Source organism: Lynx rufus, unplaced genomic scaffold (genome assembly GCF_022079265.1).
Source record: "Lynx rufus isolate CCGP_SWC_20201006 ecotype Redwood Valley unplaced genomic scaffold, mLynRuf1.p SCAF_3, whole genome shotgun sequence".
NCBI classification, from domain to species: domain Eukaryota; kingdom Metazoa; phylum Chordata; class Mammalia; order Carnivora; family Felidae; genus Lynx; species Lynx rufus.
Genome location: NW_025814845.1, coordinates 168,972,644 through 168,997,208, shown reverse-complemented (window position 1 = coordinate 168,997,208; position 24,565 = coordinate 168,972,644). Strand labels below are relative to the sequence as shown.

The window sequence follows — 24,565 nt, the reverse complement described above, 5'->3', positions numbered from 1 at the left end:
CTGACCCTCCCCCGTTCATGCTCTGTCTCTCTCTGTCTCAAAAACAAATAAATGTTAAAAATTTTTTAAACGTCACATCGAGGAATTCTCTTAAGGTTGGTTAAGTGGCAGATCTAATTTGGAAAACAGGACTGTGAAATCAAAGTCTTTGAACTGTCTAAATTGTCCCACAGTTTAGCTCAGTAGGAAACTCGGCAGGGCTTGGGTTCAAAGTCTTAGGATAAGAGAATCATTTTACCGTCATTGTCCTCGAGGTATCTGTCTTCATAAGGAGCTGTGAGGTCTCTGCATTAGACACCTACGGCCACCATTTCAGAATTTACAGAGAAGTTCAGATGCCTCCTCTTGAGAGCGGATGTTTGATTTTTAGCTTGGGTCATGCGGTAGCTAGTTTTCTATTTTATCAGTATTAAAAAGAGTGAGATAGGGACAGGAATGAAAACAAAAACCGAAGAACAAACAAAGAAATAAAATAAACAATACAGGAAAGATCCATAGGCTTAATGTGTTCTTTAGTGTACTCCCACATGGAAGGAAAGGGTGCTATAATAGGAGTGATTTGACAGATGGATTCTGGGTTTGCTGGGGACTGAGTTTCACTTTTGAGGCCAGAATGAGCTTATATAGAAACTCACACTGCGAGACGAAACAAATTTCTGGTGGGTAAAGTCCCCCATGGAAAGGAAGGTGTATGGGACCAGGTCCATGGTGGAAGTTGGTAAACGGGCCAAGTATAACAAACAAACAAACAAACAAAACGGTGAAGATTAAGTGGCCCTAATTTCCCACATGGAAAGCATGTGCCCCGATAATGGTAGCGGCTACTTTATTAGATAGGATGACTTCTGAAGCAATTAAGAAAATCGGGGGGGGGGGGCACCTGGGCAGCTCAGTTAGTTAAGCCATCCAATTTTTTATTTCAGCTCAGGTCATGATTTCACGGTTCACGGGCTCAAGCCCCACATTGGGGGTCTGCACTGGGCATGGAGACTGCTTAAGATTCTCTCTCCCCCTCTCCCTCTGCCCCTCCCCTGCTCACGTGCACATGCTCTGTCTCTTGAAGAGAAAAGAAGAGAAAGAAGAGAAGAGAAGAGAGAGAAGAGAAGAGAAGAAAAGAAAAGAAAAGAAAAGAAAAGAAAAAAATAAAACCCAACTTGAAATGGCTTAAACAGCAAGCAAATTTTATTGATCACATAACAGGAAATCCCAATAAAGTATAGGGTAAATTCAACAGTTATTAATCTACCAGTTCAATGACATCATCAAGAGACCAGGTTTTATTCTTTTTACCTTTCTGCTCTATCTTACTGAGTATATCAGCCTTGCCCTCATAATCGCAACATGGTTGCAACAATACCAGATAGGCTATCCAGATGCCGACAGCCAGAAGAATATATTTTGTAGAAATTTCCTAAGGTATCTTTTCTCTTGTCTCATCGGCAAAACAAAACAAAACAAAAAAGAGCGAAGTCATACACTTACCAAATCAAGCACTAGTAACGGAAATACGATTATTATGACTGCTTTACAGTAATAGCAATTTATTCCGGAGATGGAGTCTGGAGTGCCTTTTCTAAAACATGGGCAGCTGAATAAAACTGGTGTTCTGAAAGCAAGGAAGGCAACCAATAATGTTTATGCCAACACCAGTCAACTAGACTAATGGTTGCTGTGGGCAATGTGATTCCAGGGCTGCCAAATCATTTGATTACTTTTAAAAAGCTGGAACTCTGGATGTTTATGCAAGATCTCCCAATTTTTAAATATTGGCAATGCATTCAAAACATCTTAAAATACGTTATGACCAAAATCATCCCATCCAAATAAAACAACTCTGTAGTCCAGATATGTCCTGCAAACTACCAGTTTAAAACCTCTGGTTTACGTTATGAATTTATGTAACTAAAACTTTCTCCACTTAGAAAGCAAAGTTCACTTTAACCTTGCCAGTAACTGAATTATACAAATTTCTGGGAAAAAAATTAACTAATAAAGTTTTATTCACTTATAGTAAACTTCAAATGACATAGCTAATAAGGATTGCAATAAATGGTGTAGGAAAAAAGATGTTATATGAATCAGAGAATGTTTATATGATTTTGTTGTCAGTGTTCTAATTTGACAGGTTAATTGTCAAAACAATCAAGATGTTGCTAGTTATCTAATGATGAATATACAATGTTCTTCCATCCCTCTCAGTTTCCTGTAATTTACTCAGGGTTTTTATTTGTTTGTTTGCTGGCTTTAAGCAGAGGGCAAATTACTTCTTACTAAATGAGAAAATCAAGATACTCAAAATATTTGAGGAACTAGTAATCAATACAACAGTAAGAAGAGGGGGGTGTCTAGGAAAGTCATCTAATTAGACACGTCAGATTCATAGCTCTTTGTTTAGAATCATCTTCTTTCCCGTGAATATGGAGAATAGAAATCTTAAATTCATACAAAGATTCTCAAAAGTATGTCTCTCTAGAAAATTTTTGTTTAATCTCCTCAAGGTAGAACATGAATCAAGAAATGTTAACATACTCCCAGTCCCTCTCCCATCCAGAAGCAAAAAGAAAGAAAGAAAGAAAGAAAGAAAGAAAGAAAGAAAGAAAGAAAGAAATGTTAACATCCTTGGGTATCAAAAGCAAATAATAAGGGGAAAGTAAGTACATTTCTCTTCCGTCCAGACTGTCCAGTCTTCTAAGTTGATTATTACCCACCACCTGCTTAGTTGCTGCTTCAGACCTTTGGGTTGGAACCCTGAAAAAGACAAGTTCTTAAATGATCAACTTATTCCAAAAATTTAGATATTATATAACTTTTGAACTCTTAAGAAATTAAAATAAATTCTGTGTAGTCACACATCCTATTTTATAGATTATTTGATATATCACAGTGAAGGGGTGGAAACATGGGAAGGTAGGGAAAGAAAGTGAGAAAAACCTCACACTGGGATCCAAATACGCATCTGACTAATTGGTATAATATGAAGGAGGTGAGGGATCAACAGAAAACTTATGAGACATTGGATGATTATTCTATGAGAAATGTCCTCTATCTCACTTCTCTGGGATATATTTCTGAGAAAATGACGAATATTAGGATCATCATCCCTTTCCAGATAAAACCCTTCCATCTTCCTCTTGGGTTTGACCAAACTTAGAAGGAAGACATCTCAGGGGCGCCTGGGTGGCTCAGTCGGTTGGGCGTCCGACTTCGGCTCAGGTCATGATCTCGCGGTCCGTGAGTTCCAGCCCCGCGTCGGGCTCTGTGCTGACAGCTCAGAGCCTGGAGCCTGCTTCATATTCTGTCTCCCTCTCTCTGCCCTTCCCGCACTCATGCTTTATCTCTCTCTCTCTCCCTGTCAAAAATAAATACACTTTTAAAAAAAATCTTTTAAAAAATTTTTTAAAAAAGAAGGAAGACATCTTAGCTCCTATCCTATAATCATACAAACACTGTTCTTAGCAAACATCTTCCAGGAAGACATGGTTAGAACTTCTCTCCTTCATAGTAGGAGTGTGACAAGATTTCAACAGTTTGGCTATTGATCTCTTACCTTAGGTGTTGACGTTGTTTTATCCTTAAAAACAGTAGAGGGAAGCACTTTTGTGGCATACTATATTAGGGACAAAAATAATAGTAGGTCATTAGAAATGCTATGCATTTCCAATCTTCGGTATATTTATTTCCTAATTTAAATCATTCCTTACCTCCCCATCACTCATTTAAATTCTACCCAACTTTCGGGGTCGAGTTCAAATTCTAACCACATAGTCAATGGATCTTTTTCTTACTTTAAATTAATCTGACCCCATTCATTTCCCTTTTGACCACATTCTTCTCGTTCGTATGACTTGCTTTGGTGCAAAAAAATACGCGAGGAATTAAGTGCTCTATATGTATATGACTAGTTTACACACTAAGCATGTAAACTTTTTGAAAAAAAAATTTAGTTCTTTCTCATTTACCCACAACAGAGTACCAAGTATGAAGAAACAATGTGCTCAGTAATTACTCAAGTGAATGAATCCTATTTTACTTCGTAGTGCCTGACTTTTATTGCAGGTTTGCCTACATATGGTCTGTTTTTTATTTTTTATTTTTTTATTATTTTTTATTATTTTTTTATTTTTTTAACATTTATTTATTTTTGAGACAGAGAGAGACAGAGCATGAACAGGGGAGGGGCAGAGAGAGAGGGAGACACAGAATCCAAAACAGGCTCCAGGCTCTGAGCTGTCAGCCCAGAGCCTGATGCAGGGCTTGAACCCACAGACCGCGAGATCATGACCTGAGCCGAAGACGGATGCTCAACCGACTGAGCCACCCAGGCGCCCCTGGTCTGTTTTTTAATATCCTATCTTCCACAGACAATTGTGGCTAATATAGGGCTTATTCTGTCTATATCATATTAAAAAGTAAAATATAATTTATATTAAAATTTTATATTCTCCAAAGTAAGCATCTAGAAACTATCCTTTGAAGGACACTGTTTACCTCCTATAGCAGAACTAGTCATCATTTCTTGATGATTATGTAACAGTAAAATTATTTTTAACGTATGGGGGGTGGGAGGGAGGGGAGGGGAGGGGATGGGCATTGAAGAGGGCATCTTTTGGGATGAGCACTGGGTGTTGCATGGAAACTAATTTGACAATAAATTTCATATAATAAAAAAAATTTTTTAAATAAAATAAAAGAATTATTTTTAACAACAAAAAATTAATACCCATACTAATTTATAGATAGTAAGTAGGCCTTGCTTTCTCAGATATACCTGTGTGCTACAATACCTCAGGTTGACCTAGGGAGCACATATCCTGAGAAAGAATCTATAGATTTACAGACGCCATTCACATCCAGCCCAGATGACATTTAAGGAGTCACTAGTGACTACCTGATACTTACAAGGAAAGAGGAAGTGGACACGGTTGTAGGTATTGGGGGCGGTGGAAAATCTGGCTTCGTAATTAGCTAGTGAAAAGGTAAAAGAAATAAAATAAAATAAAAAAATAATGCAAAGATGGGGCCTTGAAAAGAGATGTGCTGAATGGAAAGGCTTCAATCATTTCTAGACATGGTGAACTCATGATCCTGCCCATGAAAATAGTCTAAACCTGTAAGTTCAAGTGCTTTCATTTAGGTATGCACGTGCGATTCAGAAATAAGCTCAGCGCCAGTAGACAGACGACGAAGACGGCACTCTATACAGGAGATTTCTACTCTTCTCGTATTATTAAGTTACCAACTTTTCCTACCGCCATAATTCAGGTTCAGAGGTTAAACGTAGGAATGTAGTGGAAAAGCCCACCTTCTCACATTTTGCATTTTCAAAAAGTTTTGCAGGAAAATCTAGCTTTCATATAAATATTCGCACAGATTTTCACATTCTTCTGAGGAAACAATGGGCTATCGTGGGTTATGTCTCTTGCTAGTATTTCCCTGCTATTAGATTGGAAGCGATATTTAAGAGAGGTTGCTAACTCACAAAAGAAGCTGGAGGCTCAGTGCCCTCTACTGGCAGATCAGGTGTATGGAGCTTCATCTGAGTCATCTAAAAAAAATAATAATAGTATCTGAAAATGAAATGATCGGTTTCCTAAGTTCAACTTCCAAATAAGCAGTCCTCCAAGACACGGGAGATCAGAAACTGAGATGACACAAGAGACCAGACAGGAAATCACAGTGGCCCCGCTGCTGCATTCTGCTGTAACCAGAGCTGTTAGAGACAGGTAAGTTTCCATTAAACATCACGGCCAATGGCATTGCCATTAACCAACCTCTACCCGAATTTCTAAACTTGCAAGACACAGCCAGGGCTTTAAGGGTTATACATATTATATATGCTGTCATGGAACTATACATATCGTTGTCTTTATTGGGACATTTGCAAAAGGGAAAGGATCTACCTACAGTCAGTGTGTGTGGGTGGGGGGAGAGAGAGAGAGAGAGAGATCTGGAGTCTGCCTTCCTTGTTCTCTTCTTTGCATTTGTGAACTTCAGCAAAGAGCCTCTGCATTTGGGGAAAACTCTTTTGGATTTAAAACAAAGGCAAAGGAGAAATTTCTGAATGTGTAGTTACGGAGCTCCCAAATTCTTACTATATACTAACTGGTGGACTGGATTTGTAAAACGCCGCTGAGTAGGAACGATAGAAGAGACAATGAGAGAATCATGAACCGGGGCCCAAGGCAAACACACTACCAACTATGGTTCACCTCTTGGGGTCGTACAGCCTTCACCGTCTGTGGGTTCTTCTTCTGTTTGCGAGGCCTGGTGCCAGTGGTAGATGCTGGCCTGTATATGAAAGCATATCATATACATTGACTTAGCAGTTCCTTCACCATGATGAGGACATTCAAGAGAAGTTTGCCAATTTCCTTTGCCTGTTGCATCATCTTTGGTCATTGACTGGCCTTTCTTCTGTTCTCTAGGACATTCTTAACGTTTCCTTGTCCTGGAATTCATAATCACCACCACGAATTTTCTTTGTGATTCTCTACAGAGCCCTGAATTCCTAATAACGATGGCACTGAATCAACGGTTGTAAAAATTATGTTATTTCATTAATGATTTAGTCACTCAATATTTAGGAAAACCCATTACATGTGAGTAAGTCGGTGTTTTAAAAATGCTAGAAAGACGCTACAGTGTCAAGACCGTGTTTGAAAGACGAGGCAATCTAGGTGGAAAGCCAGATTCCACTGATTTACTTTGTAAAACTTTGAACATATTTTTAGCCTCTCTGAACCTTTGCTTCCACTTTAGGACAAGTGTAAAGTGCCTGGCTTTGCAAGAGTGTTGTAAGAATTAATATACAATACCTTTTCATCTATAAAATGGCATTAACAGTTAGTACTTCACAACCTTCTTGTGAAGATTAGAGATAATGAATGCAAAAAGACTTAGCACAGCACGTGTCATAAGCTAGCGACCGATAAGTGTTACACATTATATTCCTACAATGGCTGTAAAATCCTTAATGATGAGAGTTAGAATAACTCTATTAATTATATTATTAATTATATTTATTAATTATAAATACAGTGATCAACACAAAAAGACATGTCTTACTGTGCAGGATTTCCCAGTAAAACTGACACCCAGCATCTGGTCCAAGAAAAAAATGCATCCGGACTCGTTTCAGAGTATTCGAAGGGAACCCTAATTAACTTTGAGAATTTGGGTCACCTCCTTAAATTTAAAATAAATTAAAGGCCAAAAAGTCCCCAAAGCAAGATAGAAGGCTACCTCTGGACTTTCTTCTGCTTTCGTCTGGGGCTTTGGTGCCAGATTACTATAGCAACCACCACAAATATGACAGCCACGGGGAACAGCACCCCGACCACAATGGAGAAGTCTGCAACAAAGAGAAGCAGAGCTGGTGAGGGCATGAGAAATTCACAAACATGCATCACTCTAGTCCTTATTTCTTTTCTCATCACAAATTCCACCTCCCGTTTCCCACCTGCCCCCCACCCCCCGTCCAAAACACGCATTCCCTGGAAAATCTCTAATAGTCAATAAAATAAAAATGCATTTTGATCTTGAGTGTTGTAATGTTATGCAGATAGAGAAAGTAAAGGGGAAATCCATATTTTACTAAACATTGCATATGAGGGAAGTCAGGCTTCATGCTGCTGAGAATTCTTAGAAGGCACGACGTCTGTAACCTCTGGAAAGTGTAGGGCTGGGAGAGGAGAGGAAATACGAAGTCAGGAGATGGAAAAAAAGGAGTGGCACACTTTTCACACTCAGCCTTGGAAGCAGAGAAAAAGAAACGGAAGGCTTGAGATCATATTCCTGTCGGTAGCAAATAAGGAGTGAAGACACGAAGACCAGAATTGAGAGCGACACAAGCGAGTGTCTTACTGATGTTGGCTCCAGAGCAGAATGATTACGGACAGAAAAGAGATCATGTGACCCAGTGAACTGCGGCATGATTTGAACACGTTTCCTGGATCTAGATGGTGTTTCCTCTGTTTTAATTCCTGATCTAAGTAATGAAGGCAACTTCAATCTTTTGCTACCGCAGACATTAATTTCTCTTATAATAGAAGCTTCAGAGACCAGGAGGTACAAGTGAGAGGGGGCAATGCAAACAACTACTGCTTTCTTATTAGAGCTCAGCAGAGCAATAATAAGATTAAATTTTGCAGAAACGCGAGAAAAACTCCCAAGTGTGAACACGCATACGTGCAGACGGAGGCAAATATGTCAGAAGCAGAATTTTAAGATAATAACAAACATCTAATATTTTCCACCTTGCATAACAATTCCGATCCAAAAGGCCAAAGGAAATAAAATTCTGAAGGGTTTGTGTTGAATATGGTATAGATATATTCAGAATCAAAAAAAAAAAAAAAAAAAGGACTGGCACTAACATTAAAATTGTAACTATTTTCGGAAGACTAACATGGCACCAGAAGAAATAAAGAGGAAATTGACTGCTTCACAAACACCCCTAATTTGAAAGGACAAGGTCTGCAGAGAAAGCTGGGGTATAAGACAGATGAGAAGTATCGTAATTGGAAGTAGGTATGCATTTGAAGATGGAAATAATTGAAGAGAAAATACACTCTTCTGTTTCTGGTAATGGTGGTCTGGGAAATTCAGACTAACTCTCCCACTAAGAGCAACTAAGACATTTTTCCAAAAAAAAAAAACAAAAGTTGTTAAAGTTATGCAATATTTGAAAAAAAAATTTGGGGAACGGGCATCTCACTGGCTCAGTTGGTTAAGTGTCCAACTCTGGTTCAGGTCATGATCTTGCAGTTCGTGAGTTCGAGCCCCACGTTGGGTTCTGGGCTGACAGCTCAGAGCCTGGAGCCTGCTTCAGATTCTGTGTCTCCCTTTCTCTCTGCCCCTCCCTGTCTCGTGCTTTTCCTCTCTCTCAAAAATAAACAAACATTAAGAAAATTAAATTTAAGAAATAGGGGAAAATGAAAGATTAGTGAGAGGGCAGGAACCCAGAAAGACAGAAAGGAAAATGATCCTGGTCTTGGAAGTTCAGAAATGCAGGAAGGAATGAAAAGTAAATAAATCAAGCATGAACCCGAATTTAAACTATGGCCTTTGAGTGACAATTGTGTGTCATCGGTTGTGACAATGTACCACTCTGGTGGAGGATGTTGATAGTGAGGAAGGCTTTGCGTCAGGGAAGGATGGCCAGGCAGAAGGTATATGGGGATTTTCTACTTTCTGCTCAATTTTGCTGTGAACCCAAAACTTTTCTAAAAAGTAATGTCGATTTTTTAAAACACCAAATAAAATGAATATTTTCATAATGGCCACTAAAATAATATAAAATAAATACATAATCTCTGAATTAATAAAAAGAAAAATAGAATGATTAAAATCCTCAGTAAGTCCATAAGAAAGCAAGGAAGAAGAGAAAAAGGAACGTAGAACAGGAGAACAAATAAAAATCATATAATATGATTGTAAATTACACCCAAGTATATCAGTAGTTACCTTTAATTTAAATGGACTAAGTACCCTGGTTTAAAAATATATATCGTAAGACTAAAAATTTAAGAATGTGTATATTTCCACACTTTTCAAAAACAAGAGACAGATATAAAACATGATGCTTCAGAAAGAATGAAAGAACAAGTACGGAAAAATGTTATACCAATGCAAAGGAGACCAACAGAAATTTGGTACAGCTATATTAGTCTTCCTATAGACTTTAAAAAGCATGAAGGGGTTCCTGGGTGGCTCAGTCAGCTAAGCGGCCGACTTCAGTTCAGGTCATGATCTCGTGGCTTGTGAGTTCAAGCCCCTCCTCAGGCTCTGTGCTGACAGCTCAGAGCCTGGAGCCTGTTTTGGATTCTGTCGCCTTCTCTCTCTGCCCCTCCCCCTCTCGCGCACTGCCCTCCTCTCTCTCAAAAAGAAGCAAACACTAAAAAAAAACTTGTAAAAGAAGAAGACCGGAGATACACAGAAGCATTGCATGCGGATTAAAGTGCCAGTTCACTGAGAAGACATAACAGTTCTAAACTTTTATGTAATAGTAGCGTGGTCACAAAAGATCTAAGCACTGGTAGAACAAGAAGTCATAACCAAGTTCACAGTTATAGTGAGGGATTCTAAGACTCCTGGCTCAGTAACTGATAGCACAAACAAACAAGAAATCAGCAGGGATTGATACACGCACACACGGTGAACAAAGGCGGCCTCACGAACATAGAAAATGCTGCACAGAACAACCGTAGAATACATATTTTTGTGTGCACAGACAGAAGACGCACAAGTACGGGCACATGCCGAGCCACGCAGCAAGCAAGTCTCCACATATATCAACAGATTCTTACCCTAGTAGTTTCTCTGATCCTTATGGGATTATGTGAAGTATTAATTTAACAACACGTGGAAAGTCTGAATAAGCACACACGTTAAGAAACATATGTCTAAGCATTTCAAGGGCCAAAGAAGAGAGAAAATGGAAAACACAGTATAATTTGAATCAAACGATAATGAAAATATCCTTTAGCAAATGGACGACAACTAAGAGAGGTCTTAGAGAAAAATGTATGGATTTATAAACCTCAAAAAATGTATTGAAAAAGGGGGCTGAAAGTTAATGAACCAAATATCCCTCTCGAGAATTTATTTAAGACAAAATAAACTTAAGGAAAGGGACTGGAATAGGATAAATTACAGTATAAATTGAAATAGCAAACAAAATGTAAAAAAAGAAAAACAATAAAAAAATAACAACAATTGAAAATTTGTATTTGGATGATATTTAAAAAGAGAAAAAACGATTCTACAGATTACACTGATAGAAAGAAAAGTGAGGGGGAGCCTGGGTGGCTCAGTCGGTTAAACATCCAACTCGCTTTTGGCTCAGGTCATGATCTCATGGTTCGTGGGTCCAACTCCACGTTGGGCTCTTCGCTGACAGTGTGGAGCCTTCTTGAGATTCTTTCTCTCCCCCTCTCTCTGCCCTTCCCCTGCTCACACTTGCTCACGCCCTCTCTGTCTCAAAATAAATAAATAAACTTAAAAAAAGTAAATGTGATGGCCAAATTAAATTTAGATAAAGCAGAAAAACTGTGTAGGAAACCATAATATAACAAAATTTATATATGAAGAAATTAAAAGCCTGAAGGGTTTTATAACTACTAAAGAAATCGGCTCTTCTATTCTTATACAAGGTATTCCAGAGAATATAAAAAATGAATACTTTCTAATTCATTTTCTATGCATAACATACCATAACAACACCCACACTGAGCAAGTACAGTATAAAGAAATTACGGGACAGTATCACTCACAGGCATAAAATAGCAAACATCATCCATCAATATGTGTAAGACACACTGTTTCTATGTTGAGTTTATCCAAAGATTGCAAAGTTAAATACATGCTCACATATCAATCAATTTATTTTGAAATACTAGCTGAATAAAGGGGTAAGAAATCTCACCCAATAAAGAAAGAAAATGTCTTTGATTTAATTCTCAGCAAAGTAGGAATAGAAGTGAATTTTCCTAATCTGAAGAAGATCTAAATATGTACAGAATACCTTCAGATACCGGGGCAAAATACTGCAAGTCTTTGAGATTGGAAGAAAAACAAAGAAACTTTTTATCACTATTTCTATTCTGCGTTGTTGTACGGGAGGCTCTATTCAGTGAAGGAAAACAAATGCAAGAATTAAAATTGTAAAGATTAGAGAGATACGAACAAAGCTGTCATTTTCTGAAATAATATGATTATGTAGGAAATCTAAAATTTACAGATAAATTACTAGAATTATTAAGAGAGGTAGTATAGGTGCTTGGCACAAAAATGAATATACAAAAATTAGTTGAATTTCTATATTCCAGTAATAGCTGAAAGATATTTTTCAAAAGAGCCCATTTAAAATATACAGGAAAACTTAAATTCCTAGGAACAAACCTAATAAAATATATGCAAAATTGTTGTGGTGAAGCTATCAAGTATTAGCTGGCAAAATTAAGAAAAACTAAATAAACGGATAGACATTTTGTCAATAGATTCAGAATTCAACAGCTTATATGTGCTCATTGTTCCCATAGAGACCACAGATGTGGTCTATGTTAAATGAAAATCCCAACAGGAATTGAGTGTGTAACTTGAGATTATATGTGAAAGTACAAAAAACTACTAACCAAATCATTCATAAAGAACAGAGTTAAAGGACCACCTAGATCAAAATTATTTCAAAGACCTGGTGGTAAAAGAGTGCCATACTAGTACACAGATAAATAGGACCACCAGAAAAGAACAGATATCCCAGAAAGACACATATATGAACACTTGCTTTATTAGATAAGTGTCACTGTGGAGCCTTAGGGAAGGATGATCAAATGAATGATGATGTGACCATCGGGCATCCATCTGGGATAAAAATGAAATTAAACATATGCATCATACACAAAATTTCAGATAGAGACTTAAATTTGAAAAGAGAATAAAATAATGCTTTCTAGAAGACAATACACAGATATATATTCACAATTTCAGAGTAGGGAAAATTTCCTTTAAAAAGGACACACACACACACACACACAAAACTAACAATAAGGAAATGATGAAAAAATTGACTATACTGCATTAAAAACTTCTGATGATCACATAACACCACAAAAAGCATAAGAAAACTCAGAAGGAGGGAAGTTATTTTTAACATATATAACTGAAAATAGTTGATATGAAAAATATAATATTAAAACATACACAAGTGAATAAAAAGATGGGGAGAGACAACTCACTAGAAATACAAAAAGGCTTAAACAAACACTTCACAGAAAATATAATCCAAATGGCCAAAAGATAAAGAAATGTTCTTTTATTATTCAGAGTGGTAGTAGTTACAGAAAGCAAAATTGAAAACCCAACATGCCGTCACAAAAACTTAGCCAAAGGGGCTAAAATTTGCTATCTGCCAATGGCAAATGGCTTAAAGGTGGTAGAACAATAGGGACTTATACTCACTGCTGCTGGGAGTGTTAATTTGTACAACCACCCCAGAAACAATTTGGTATGATATAGTTAAGATAAATAGATTTGAATGTGGGGTGCCTGGGTGGCACAGCCAGTTAAGCCTCCGACCTTGGATTTCGGCTCCAGTCATCATCTCAAGGTTCATGAATTCGAGCTCCACATGGGCTCTGTGCTGATAACGCAGAGCCTGCTTGTGATTCTCTGTCTCTCTCTCTCTCTCTCTGCCCCTCCCCGACTTATCCTCGCTCAAAAATAAATAAGCATTTAAAAAACTGGACTTGAATGATAACATTTATGGAAATTTTTTTCAACATAGCCTTGAAGTATCCATAAAAGCAGTAAGAAAGGAAATTGTCATATCTATATCTATCTATATCTATATCAATATCGATATCGATATATAGATATAGATATAGATAGATATATAGATATATAATTACACCAATACATGACAAAATTGTGATATTATGCACAATAGCAAAAATAAACTAATTTCAGATACATGTAAGAACATGCATGATTTTGAAAACATGGTATAGAGGAAAGGGTTAACCTTCAGAAGGAGAGAGGACATTAGGACAGGTATGGGGCCAGGGGAGGAGATGTCTGGACTGCTGGCAATGCTCTGTTCCTTTGCCCAGATTGCATTGTATGAATACTCATTTTATAATTTATATTACATATATATATATGTTACAGTATAAATGTATATAAATAATATATTGAATGTATCTATTTATATGTTTTCTGTATAAATTTTACTGAAAAAGTGGCTTTAATTAAGTAAGCTTGAAAGCCCATGGTTATATATGGCCATACTATAGAGCAGGGATCTTAACCTTTTATGTGCCACAGATCATTTTGGAAATCTGATAAAACCTGTAAGCCCTTTCTCTGAATGTTTTTTTTTTTATTAAAAAAAATTTTTTTTAACGTTTATTTATTTTTGAGACAGAGAGAGACAGAGCATGAACGGGGGAGGGTCAGAGAGAGAGGGAGACACAGAATCTGAAACAGGCTCCGGGCTCTGAGCTGTCAGCACAGAGCCCAACGCAGGGCTCCAACTCACGGACCGTGAGATCATGACCTGAGCCGAAGGTGGACACTCAACCAACTGAGCCACCCAGGCGCCCCTCCCTGAATGTTTTTAAATTCATTAATAAAATGTATAGCACTAAAAAGGAAGCCAATGATGTTGGAATACACTTGTCAAAATATTATAAAACAATCTGCAATATAGTTAAATATTTGCTTCTTTTTAAGCCCTAAATTATAAGATCTAATGGTAGATTAATAACCACTGTAATTTCAAACTAGAGATACATATATGTGATACTTAAAGATTCATGTAGCCATCAGCCCTCAACAGTTACAAAAAGATCGAGATCATACCATGCATATTTTCAGATCACAAAGCTATGAAACTTGAAATCAACCACAAGAAAAAGTTTGGAAAGCCCTCAAATACATGGAGGTTGAAGAATATTCTCCTAAAGAATGAATGGGTTAACCAGGAAACTAAAGAAGAAATAAAAAATATATGGAAGCAAATGAAAATGAAAATATGACAGTCCAAACCCTTTGGGATGCAGCAAAGACAATCCTAAGAAGAAAATACATTGCAATTCAGGTCTATCTCAAGAAGCAAGAAAGGTCCCAAATATACAGTCTAACTTTACATCCAAAGGAGATAGAAAAGCAAATAAAGCCTAAAGCCAGCAGAAGAAGGGGAATAAAAAAGATTAGAGCAGAAATAAATGATACAGAAACAAACAGACAAAATACAGAACAGATCAATGAAACTAAGAGCTGGTTTTTTGAAAGAAGAAACAAAATTGATAAACCCCCTAGCCAGACTTATCAAAAGAGAGAGAGAGAGAGAGAGAGAGAGAAAACCCAAACAGATAAAATAACAAATGAAAGAAGAGACATCACAACCAACACCACAGAAATACAAACAATTTTAAGAGAATACTATAAAAAATTATACGCCAACAAACTGGGCAATCTGGAAGAAATGGATCAATTCTTAGGGACTCATGCACTACCGAAACTGAAACAGGAAGAAACAGAAAATTTGAAAAGACACATAACCAGCAAAGAAATTGAATAAGTTATCAAAAATCTCTCAACAAACAAAGGTCCTGGGCCAGATGGCTTCCTACGGGAATTCTACCAGACATTTAAAGCAGAGTTAATACCTATTCTTTTCAAACTGACCCCCAAAAATGGAAATGGAAAGAAAGCTTCCCACCTCATTCTATGAAGCCAACATTACCTTGATTTTAAAACTAAACAAAGGGGGCGCCTGGGTGGCGCAGTTGGTTAAGCGTCCAACTTCAGCCAGGTCACGATCTCGCAGTCTGTGAGTTCGAGCCCCGCGTCGGGCTCTGGGCTGATGGCTCAGAGCCTGGAGCCTGTTTCCAATTCTGTGTCTCCCTCTCTCTCTGCCCCTCCCCCGTTCATGCTCTGTCTCTCTCTGTCCCAAAAATAAATAAAAACGTTGAAAAAAAATTAAAAAAAAAAAAAAACAAAAAAAACTAAACAAAGACCCCCCCTGAAAAGGAAAATTACAGGCCAATATTCCTGGCAAAACTGGATGCAAAAATTCTCCACAAGATACTAGCAAATTGAATTCAACAGTGCATTGAAAGAATGATTCACCACAATCAAGTGGAATTTATTCCTGGGCTGCAGGTCTGGTTCAGTATTCACAAATCAACCAATGTGACATACCACATTGTAAAAATAAAGGATAAAAAGTATATGAGCCTCTCAATGGATGCAGAAAAAGCATTTGACAAAATACAGCCTCCTTTCTTGATAAAAAACCTCAAGAAAGTAGGGATAGAAGGAACATAATTCAAAATCATAAAGGCCATATACAAAAGACTCACAGATAATATCATCCTCAATGGGGAAAAATGAAGAGCTTCCCCTCTAAGGTCAGGAACACAACAGGGATGTTCATTGTCACCACTGTTATTCAGCATAGTGTTGGAAGTCCTAGCCTCATCAATCAGAAAACAAAAAGAAATAAAAGGCATCCAAATAGGCAAGGAGGAAGTTAAATTTTCACTTTTCATAGATGACATGACACTCTATGTGGAAAACCCAAAAGGCTTCACCAAAAAACTGCTAGAACTGATCCATGAATTCAGCAAATTCATAGAACATAAAACAATGTACAGAATTTGGTTGCATTTCTATACACCAATAATGAAGCAGCAGAATGAGAAATCAAGAAATCGATCCTATTTATAATTGTACCATAACCCATAAAATACCTAGGAATAAACCTAACCAAAGAGGTAAAAGATCTGTACACTGAACACTTGAGAAAGCTTCTGAAAGAAATTGAAGAAGACGCACACAAAAAAGGAAAAACATTCCATGCTTATGGGTTAGAAGACTAAATATTACTAAAATGTCTATACTACCCAAAACAATCTATACATGCAGTGCGATCCCTATCCAAATAACACCGGCATTTTTCATAGAGTTAGAACAAACAATTCTAAAATTTGTATGGAACCAGAAAAGACTCCAAATAGCTAAAGTAACGTTGAAAAAGAAAATCAAAGCTAGAGGCATGAAAATTCTGGACTTCAAGCTATATTACAAAGCTGTAATCTTAAGATAGTATGGTACTGGCACAAAAACGGACAGAAATCAATGGAACAGAATAGAGAACCCAGAAACGGACCCATACATGCATGGCCATTTCCTCTTCAACAAAACAGGAAAGAATACCCAATGGAAAAAAGACAGTCTCTTCAGCAAATGGTATTAGGAAAACTGGGCAGTGACATGCAGAAGAATGAACCTGGACCAACTTTCTCATACCATACACAAAAATAAATTCAAAATGGATGGAAAACCTAATGTGAGACAGGAAGCCATCAAAATCCTACAGGAGAATGTAGGCAGCAACCTCTTTGACCACAGCAACTTCTTACTAGACAAGTCTCCGCAGGCAAGGGAAACAAAAGCAAAAATGAACTATTGGGACCTCCTCAAGATAAAAAGCTTCTGCACAGCTAAGGAAGCAATCAACAAAACCAAAAGGCAACCGACAGAATGGGAGAAGGTATTTGCAAATGACATATTGGATAAAGGATTAGTATCCAAGATCTATAAAAAACTTATCCAACTCAACACCCAAAAAAACAAATAACCCAGTGAAGAAATGGGCAGAAGACATGAACAGACACATCTCCAAAGAAGACATCCAGATGGCTAACAGACACATGCTCAACATCACTCCTCATCAGGGAAATCCCGATGTTTATAGCTGCACTGTCAGCTATAGACAAATTATGGATAGAGCCCAAATGTCCATCACCTGACGAATGTATAAAGAAGATGTGATATATATATATATATATATATGCATATATATATGCATATATATATATATATACACAACAGAATATTGCTTGGTGATCAAAAAATAATGAAATAACACGGATGGAACTCGAGTGTATTATGCTAAGCGAAATAAATCAGTCAGAGAAAGATGAATCTCATATGATTTCACTCATATGTGAAATTTAAGGAACACAACAGATGAACATAAGGGAAGGAAAGGGAAAAATAAGATAAAAACAGAGAGGGAGGCAAACCATAAGAGACGCTTAACAATAGAGCACAAGTTGAGGGTTGCTGGAGGGAGGTAGTGGGGGGATGGGCTAGATGGGTGATGGGCGTTAAGGAGGGCACTTGTTGGGATGAGCCCTGGGTGTTATATGTAAGTGATGAATCACTGGGTTCTACTCCTAAAACCAACACTATACTGTATGTTAACTAACTTCCATTTAAATAAATAAATTTTTAAAAAATAAAGATTTATGCAGCAACCACAATGTGATATAAAAATATATATGATTTGTATGGGTGACAAAGTCATGGGAACTACTAAGACCATGGTGGTTTGTTGCCTTACATCCCTGTAATCGTAGAAACTTCTGAATTCTAGTTAGAATTTAATAAAAATAGAAACGTAATTTTTCTCATTCAGGTTTAGATGCGAAGCCTGGATATCATGAAAACTGTCCGCTGAGGTCTGTCCTTTTGGAGGCAGGACACTTTCCTGAATTAGAGGACTTTCACCAGTCTGGTGGAGGCTTTCCTTGACGGTTGGGTCAGAGGTAGTACCAGAAATGGAAACAAAAACAAAACAAAAAGAAAACCTAATGGATGAAGTTGAATCTTGACACAGTGGTTTTAACAAGGAGCATAAGTGATTCGGAGAAAAACGTCCCCAATTGTATCATGAACCACTCCAGCTGCCTCCTTGATTCCCTTAAGATATAAATTTGATGTAGTATAATGTATCTTTGCATCACCAGTCCTTGGATTTAAAGTTTTCAAGAAATACTTTAACAATGTGTGTTGGAGTTTATTCTCCTTTATTGGATGATATGCAATTGAGGGGAAAAAAGCATAAAAATATAAAAAAAGATTAGGTTTAAAATAATATGCAGAGGTAGAATACATATAGAATCTATGCTTTCAGAAATAAAAGCTATAAAGAGTCAAAGTAAATTTAGGGTGGCATCTGCTTGGTCTTCTGAACAAAATGACAACAGATTATAAAAAAAGAAGACATGAAATGAGAAGATAATAGAATGATATGAAAGTGGTTTAAGGAGGGGCGCCTGGGTGGCTCAGTCTGTTGAGCATCTGACTAAGGCTCAGGTCGGTCATGATCTCACGGTTCGTGAGTTTGAGCCCCATGTTGGGCTCTGTGCTGACAGCTCAGTGCCCGGAGCCTGCTTTGGATTCTGTGTCTCCCTCTCTCTCTGTTCCTCCTCTGCTGTGCTCTCTTTCTCTTTCTCTCTCAAAAATAAATAAAGATTTAAAAAAAAAAGTGCTTTAAGGAAACTCAAAAATGTCACTGAATATTTTAAAATGTCACTATAACTAAAAAAAATAAAATATAATAAAATGTCATTATAACTAATAAATAGGAGTCTTAACATTGCCAAAAATTCACTGTATTTTACAGAAAATAATTTTGAAAGACTTTCCCAAAAATTAACAGGCAATAGACAATGCCAAGAAAAAAGATAATAAGGCCATCTAGTCAAGATACTTGATACAAATAATTTATATTTCTGAATTAGAAACCAAAGAAGTGGAACAGAATCCATTTTAAAATCTGTAATAATAGACACATTCCTGGAACTGAAGAAACAAATCCTCACTTTGAAACACCTCACTGTCAAACAATTGAAATAATAAAAAGAAAACATTACCCAGGCATAACATGATGACTGGTTTTCATTAAGTAGCAATTCTGAAAACATTTAAGAGAAAAGAAACATTATTGTTAAGGGGTTATTTAACGACACCAACAAACAAAATAAGGGTAGCCTCAGGTTTTGAACTTTGAATATCAGTATCTACTTCTCAAGAGTCATGAAGTTAAAACTGTGAGTTAAAAAATCTAATCCAATCCTATCCGCTATTCATGTTTTCTACTTAGCAACAGAGTTAAATCCTTAAAAACGTTAAGTTTCATGTAAAAAGAAAGAAAAAATTACTAATGGAAGTGATTTAGCCAATCAAGAGAAGAAACAAAGTTCAACATGAGGGAAGTCATAGTTTAAAAGGATTTTTAGGGGATTTAGGTGGACAGAAACAAAGTAAATTATAGCTCAGAAGCATCAGAATTATATATATATGTATTAAAGCATATATATAATTAAGCATCAGAAGTAAATGCTATTCTTTCTTAAGAAGTCTAGCAAAGAACCAATAATTGTTTTAAATTTTTTTTTTAATTTTACATTTATTTAATTTTGAAAGACAGAATGAGACAGGGCACAAGTGGTGGACAGGCAGAGAGAGAAGGAGACACAGAATCTGAAGCAGGCTCCAGGCTCTGAGCAAGCGTTCAGCACAGAGCCCGATGCAGGGCTTGAACCCATGAACCATGAGATCATGACCTGAGCCACAGTCAGACACTTAACCAAGTGAGCCACCCAGGCACCCCAGAACCAACAATTTTTTTTTTAAATAGCCCAAACGTCAGAAGTAGATGCCATTTTTTTCTTGGGAAGCCAACAGAGAATCTGAACTTGGGACAGATGGTTTGGTCAGGCCTGTCCCCACCTGCACCCCCATCCCTTGTGTATGCAGAATAATAGTGGGCTATGCCTCTGGGCAAAGACCCAAGAACTGCTCTCTAGAAGCAATGGGGGATTCAAGAGCCTGAGGAACACAATGGAGGCTAACTGCAGATGCCCACAGTAGATGAGACAGACAAGGGAGGATCAAGGAAAGAGCGTGGAGGAAAAGCAGCTCTCTCGGGAAGTAAATGCAATGAAGAGCTCTCTCCTGGGCCAAGTACTCTTCACCATGGTGACTGGAGGTGAGGATTCCCACCCTGGCTGCTTACCACTCCGAAGTCCTAGAGGGAGGTCTCTCTATCTACCGACTGAGCTCACATCCAGATGTCCCATCCAGAGAGGTATCAGGAGGTACAACAAGCACAAAAACATACAAAGAAAACCCATGCAAGCTAATTCGAGTCAGCCTAATCCCACATTCAACAAGGGTCCCATATTCTGAAGAAAAAAACAGCACAGTGAAATAAGAGACAGGGTGAAAGACAAATCAATCAAACTCAAAAGAAACAGAGATGATTCAAGGGACAGCAGTGAACCTACAAAAATAACCGAAGCCAGATTCTTAGAGAGTTTTATGAGAGTTCTATATCTGTACATTAAGCCAAGCCCGCTATGAAAATAGAATAATCATAAAGCGAGAAAATGGGGGAAATTAAAATAAGATCGCAGCTCTAAAATTTGAGGAGATCTTTTCGTATGTCGAGCAGGAGCATAAGGACTAGAAAATATGATTGAAAAGTTGTTAGAAACCTTGAAGATTAATATTTTAGATTCAATATTTACGGAACGAGAATTCCAAGAGGAGAGAAAAAAAGGCGACGAAATCTAATGTACTACGAACTACAAGCTTGGAAGAGGAGAGCAAGATGCATAATGTTACCTACGGAAGACCACTGTGGAGTCATCACAGTCAGGAGGGGCCCATCCTTCTTTGCACTGACACTGGAGCTCATGGTCACACACCTAGACAAGCAGTGATCCTGTCAGTTTCCACACTGGGCTGACCACCAACCCAAGGAGCCTGTTCATCCGTTCAGAAGAAGGACTAACCCCTGCTCTGCACCCTTGCAACTACCTCCGTAGTGTATGGATCCATCATGGGAATTTCAATACCAGATGCCTGGAAGAAAATTTTTTACATCGAACCAAACTATTGAGCGGTTAGGCAGACTTAGTATCATTCAGCGCTGAAACGGTACTTTAGCATCGTCAGGACTGACCCGAACTTCCAAAAGATTCGGCGAGCTTGGGGAAACGTTTTCAAAACTTACGGCATGCCCTCTGCACTTGGAGGAGCAGTTGGTCGATTTGTAGGCTCTTTCGATATCCACACATTCTGCGTTAATGCAAACCTGAAAGTGATGTGAAAAAAACACTGAGTTCACATCAATCCCCGATGGCTTCAGTTCTGCAAATTGCTCAGCCTTTGGAATTTAGTCTTATATTATTAGCCACTACTATTGTTATCAAACTTACCTTTTTAAAAATTTTTTAAAATTATTATTATTTTTTTTATTTTGAGAGAGAGAGAGAGAGAGAGAGCACAAGCGGGGGAGGGACAGAGAGACAGGGAGACCCAGAATCCCAAGCAGGCTCCAGGCTCCAAGCTATCAGTGCAGAACCCAATGTGGGGATCGAACCCACAAGCCGTGAGATCATGACCTGGGCCAAAGTCGAATGCTTAACCGACTCAGCTACCCAGGTGCCCCCAAACTGACCTTTTTATTAGGGAAATAACAACATTCTTTTGCAAATAAGAATATGGGATCTAGATAATATTTATTTTAAATATTTAGAAAGTTCTCTAGAGAATATTTCCTTATTTGACTTCATTCCTCATGGGTCTTTCTGTTTATCTACACCTTCAGTCCACTCCTGAGACAAATATTTAGCACTGAGCTAAGCATTGCACATGATACAAGGCACCCATTCCAAACAAAAACATTATGGAAAACATGTTAATATCATGTCATCTGGAATATTCAAACAATTATCATTTATCTAAAAATGAGTAGTATTTTTATTATTCTCTTTATTATTATCAGAATGGCTTATAATTTATTGAGACCCTACTGATTTGGGGGCAATAAAATTTACCTAGGTTTAATAACCTAGTACTAAGCACATAATAGTTGCTTGTTAAATAATATTGACGGGGTGAATGTAGGCATGCATAAAAGAATGGCGTAAGTATTGCTTTGAAAACTGTCCTCCGTGGAACAGAAGGAGGCCTTGAGTAGCAAACATCAAGACAAAAAAACAAGACCAAAGAACATTTTGATTAAAAGCTACACTTTCAACTTACCTTCCTGTGTCCACACTTAGTTCCATTAGCTACCATGCCTATTTCTGGACTGCTGTCGTCAGGATCAAACATTTTACAGGTCAGGAAAGTTACTATATGTCCTCTCCAGGGCAAATTATCTGACCCACCTTGGCAGAACAACTTCCCACACAGGGCATCACTGAGGAAAAGCCAAAATTTGCTGCAGTTAAAATACCAGGATCCAAATTGCAGTTTTCCACAAATGTAACACAGCTCCCTATCGGTATTTAATTAATGGCATTTCTCCCTAGAGCAGAGATTCCTAGTTCTCCTTTATATCAAAGTTCCCCTTGTTCTTCGGTAATAGAACTAGTGCATAGTAACAAGAAACACTGCTACTCAAAAACAAAAAAACAAAACACAACAAAATCCTGATTTCCCAGGTTCTCGGGCAGCTAATTTTTGGCCAAGTGCCTAACTTCCGGCCAACTGCAAGAAAGCAGAATCTTGCGTGCAAATTCTTGCAGGTGGCCTTACGTGAAAGAATATGTCTTATTCCTCATTTTTCCTCATTTTGGCTTATTGGAATGCAGTGGCTGGAGCTGGAGAAGCCATGACAGACCAAAAGAAACACTTGGGAATGAAGGTCATTTTCAAGATAAAGGAGAATGGACTTGTAACATCATGAAGGGCACACAGGGAGTCCGTTTCTATTTTGTTTCAGCTAAGGTACTTTTTTTTTTTTTACTTAATTTATTTGGAGAGAGACAGAGACAGTGTAAATGGGGGAGGGGCAGAGAGAAAGAGAGAATCCCAAACAGGCTCCGTGCTACCAGCACGGAGCCTGATGCGGGGCTCGAACCCACGAATCGAGAGATCATGACCTGAGCGGAAACCAAGAGTCGGACGCTTAACCGACTGAGCCACCCAGGTGCCCTAAGGTTACTTCTTATTTTCATGAATTGCACTGAGGATTTCTCCCCACTGTAACTGTGTCTATCTAAGGCTGAGTCTTGGGTGGCACGCAAGGCATCATGTGTGGTTACTGGAAGAACTATCTCCCTGCAAATAAAGATGAAACAGCTCAGCACTCAGTAAAGCCATCCACTTACTGCCAAGGTGAGTCAAGTCGATGCCAATAAAATTGGAGCCAATTGCTTCATGCAGAATTCAGAGGAGGGCTCGGAAAAACTATTCTGAGAGTGACAGAATCAGATTCTTCTGATGCTTCTGGTAGCTGTGAGGAAATGTGACTGCGGGGTGGAGAAAGGCATACATTCTCTCCAAAACGGAGAAGGTGTTTTTCTGGAGTCACTTTATACAGAAGGCTCTAGAGCACAGAGAATTCCAGGCGTAGTCTCCACTACAGCCAATGACTACTCAGAAGTGACTAGGAGGTCGGGCCGTGGAAAGAATGATACGTTTGTGCCGCTAGTTGCGGAAATGACCCAGTGCTCATACAAACGGTTATACAGGACAATAGCGTGCGCACATGCTCATAGGGAAACGGAGCTACTCTGCTCTCTTTCGCACTCGCTACCTCACAAACCACACGTTGGTCCCCCCAAAACACATACACATTTCTTTTTACATAACTGTCTTCCCTTTTAAATCTGTCCCGATTTCTTATAAAGGAGAGACCACCCAGACCCCCAAGAGATGATACTATGTCCAAAATATAGTTTGGTAATACTTATCATCTAGAACAATTATTGTTTAATAGAAAAGCGTTGAGAAATGTTAACCGTCTTCAGTCTCTTGCTATGCAGTACTTTGTGTAAAATCTGGAGCAGGTACTAAGTTTAATCTGTGATAATTTGAATTTTAAAAGTCGTCTGAAAACTGTGGAATTAAAAAAAGATCTTATACAAAAATCTGAAGTCCTGGGGCACCTGGGTGGTTTAGCCAATTAAATGTCTGACTCTTGATTGCGGCTGAGGTCATGATCTCACAGCTTGTGAGTTTGAGCCTCACGTTGGGTCTGCACTGATAGCACGGAGCCTGCTTGTAAATCTCTCTCTCCCTCTTTTTCTGCCCCTCCCCCACTCACTCTCTTGCTCTTTCTTTCCAAATAAATAAATAAACATCAAGAGAAATTTCAAGCCCATTGCTTGTGATATGCTAGAATTTTCCCCACCAGAATATCAATACAAAAAGTAAAACAAATTCTCCAGATGAACTGTCAATCTTTTCT

At 38.0% G+C, this 24,565-nt stretch overlaps 1 protein-coding gene across 3 annotated transcripts in view; it reads right to left on the bottom strand.

Moving 5' to 3' along the window:
- Window positions 1-1,982: 1,982 nt before the first annotated feature.
- Window positions 1,983-24,565, bottom strand: part of ADAM28 (ADAM metallopeptidase domain 28) — a 72,910-nt gene continuing 50,327 nt past the window's right edge. The window contains exons 16-24 of one of the 3 annotated variants that reach the window (XM_047091828.1): window positions 22,411-22,570; window positions 21,377-21,457; window positions 20,990-21,068; window positions 7,243-7,351; window positions 6,210-6,288; window positions 5,480-5,545; window positions 4,900-4,965; window positions 3,548-3,607; window positions 1,983-2,748 (exon numbers count right to left, since the gene is read on the bottom strand). In XM_047091828.1, the coding sequence (XP_046947784.1) occupies window positions 2,728-2,748; window positions 3,548-3,607; window positions 4,900-4,965; window positions 5,480-5,545; window positions 6,210-6,288; window positions 7,243-7,351; window positions 20,990-21,068; window positions 21,377-21,457; window positions 22,411-22,570 (721 nt within the window). In that variant the 3' untranslated portion in view covers window positions 1,983-2,727. Of the gene's footprint in view, window positions 2,749-3,547; window positions 3,608-4,899; window positions 4,966-5,479; window positions 5,546-6,209; window positions 6,289-7,242; window positions 7,352-20,989; window positions 21,069-21,376; window positions 21,458-22,410; window positions 22,571-24,565 lie in introns of those variants that run through there. The other 2 variants (XM_047091829.1, XM_047091831.1) reach the window with 2 other exon arrangements.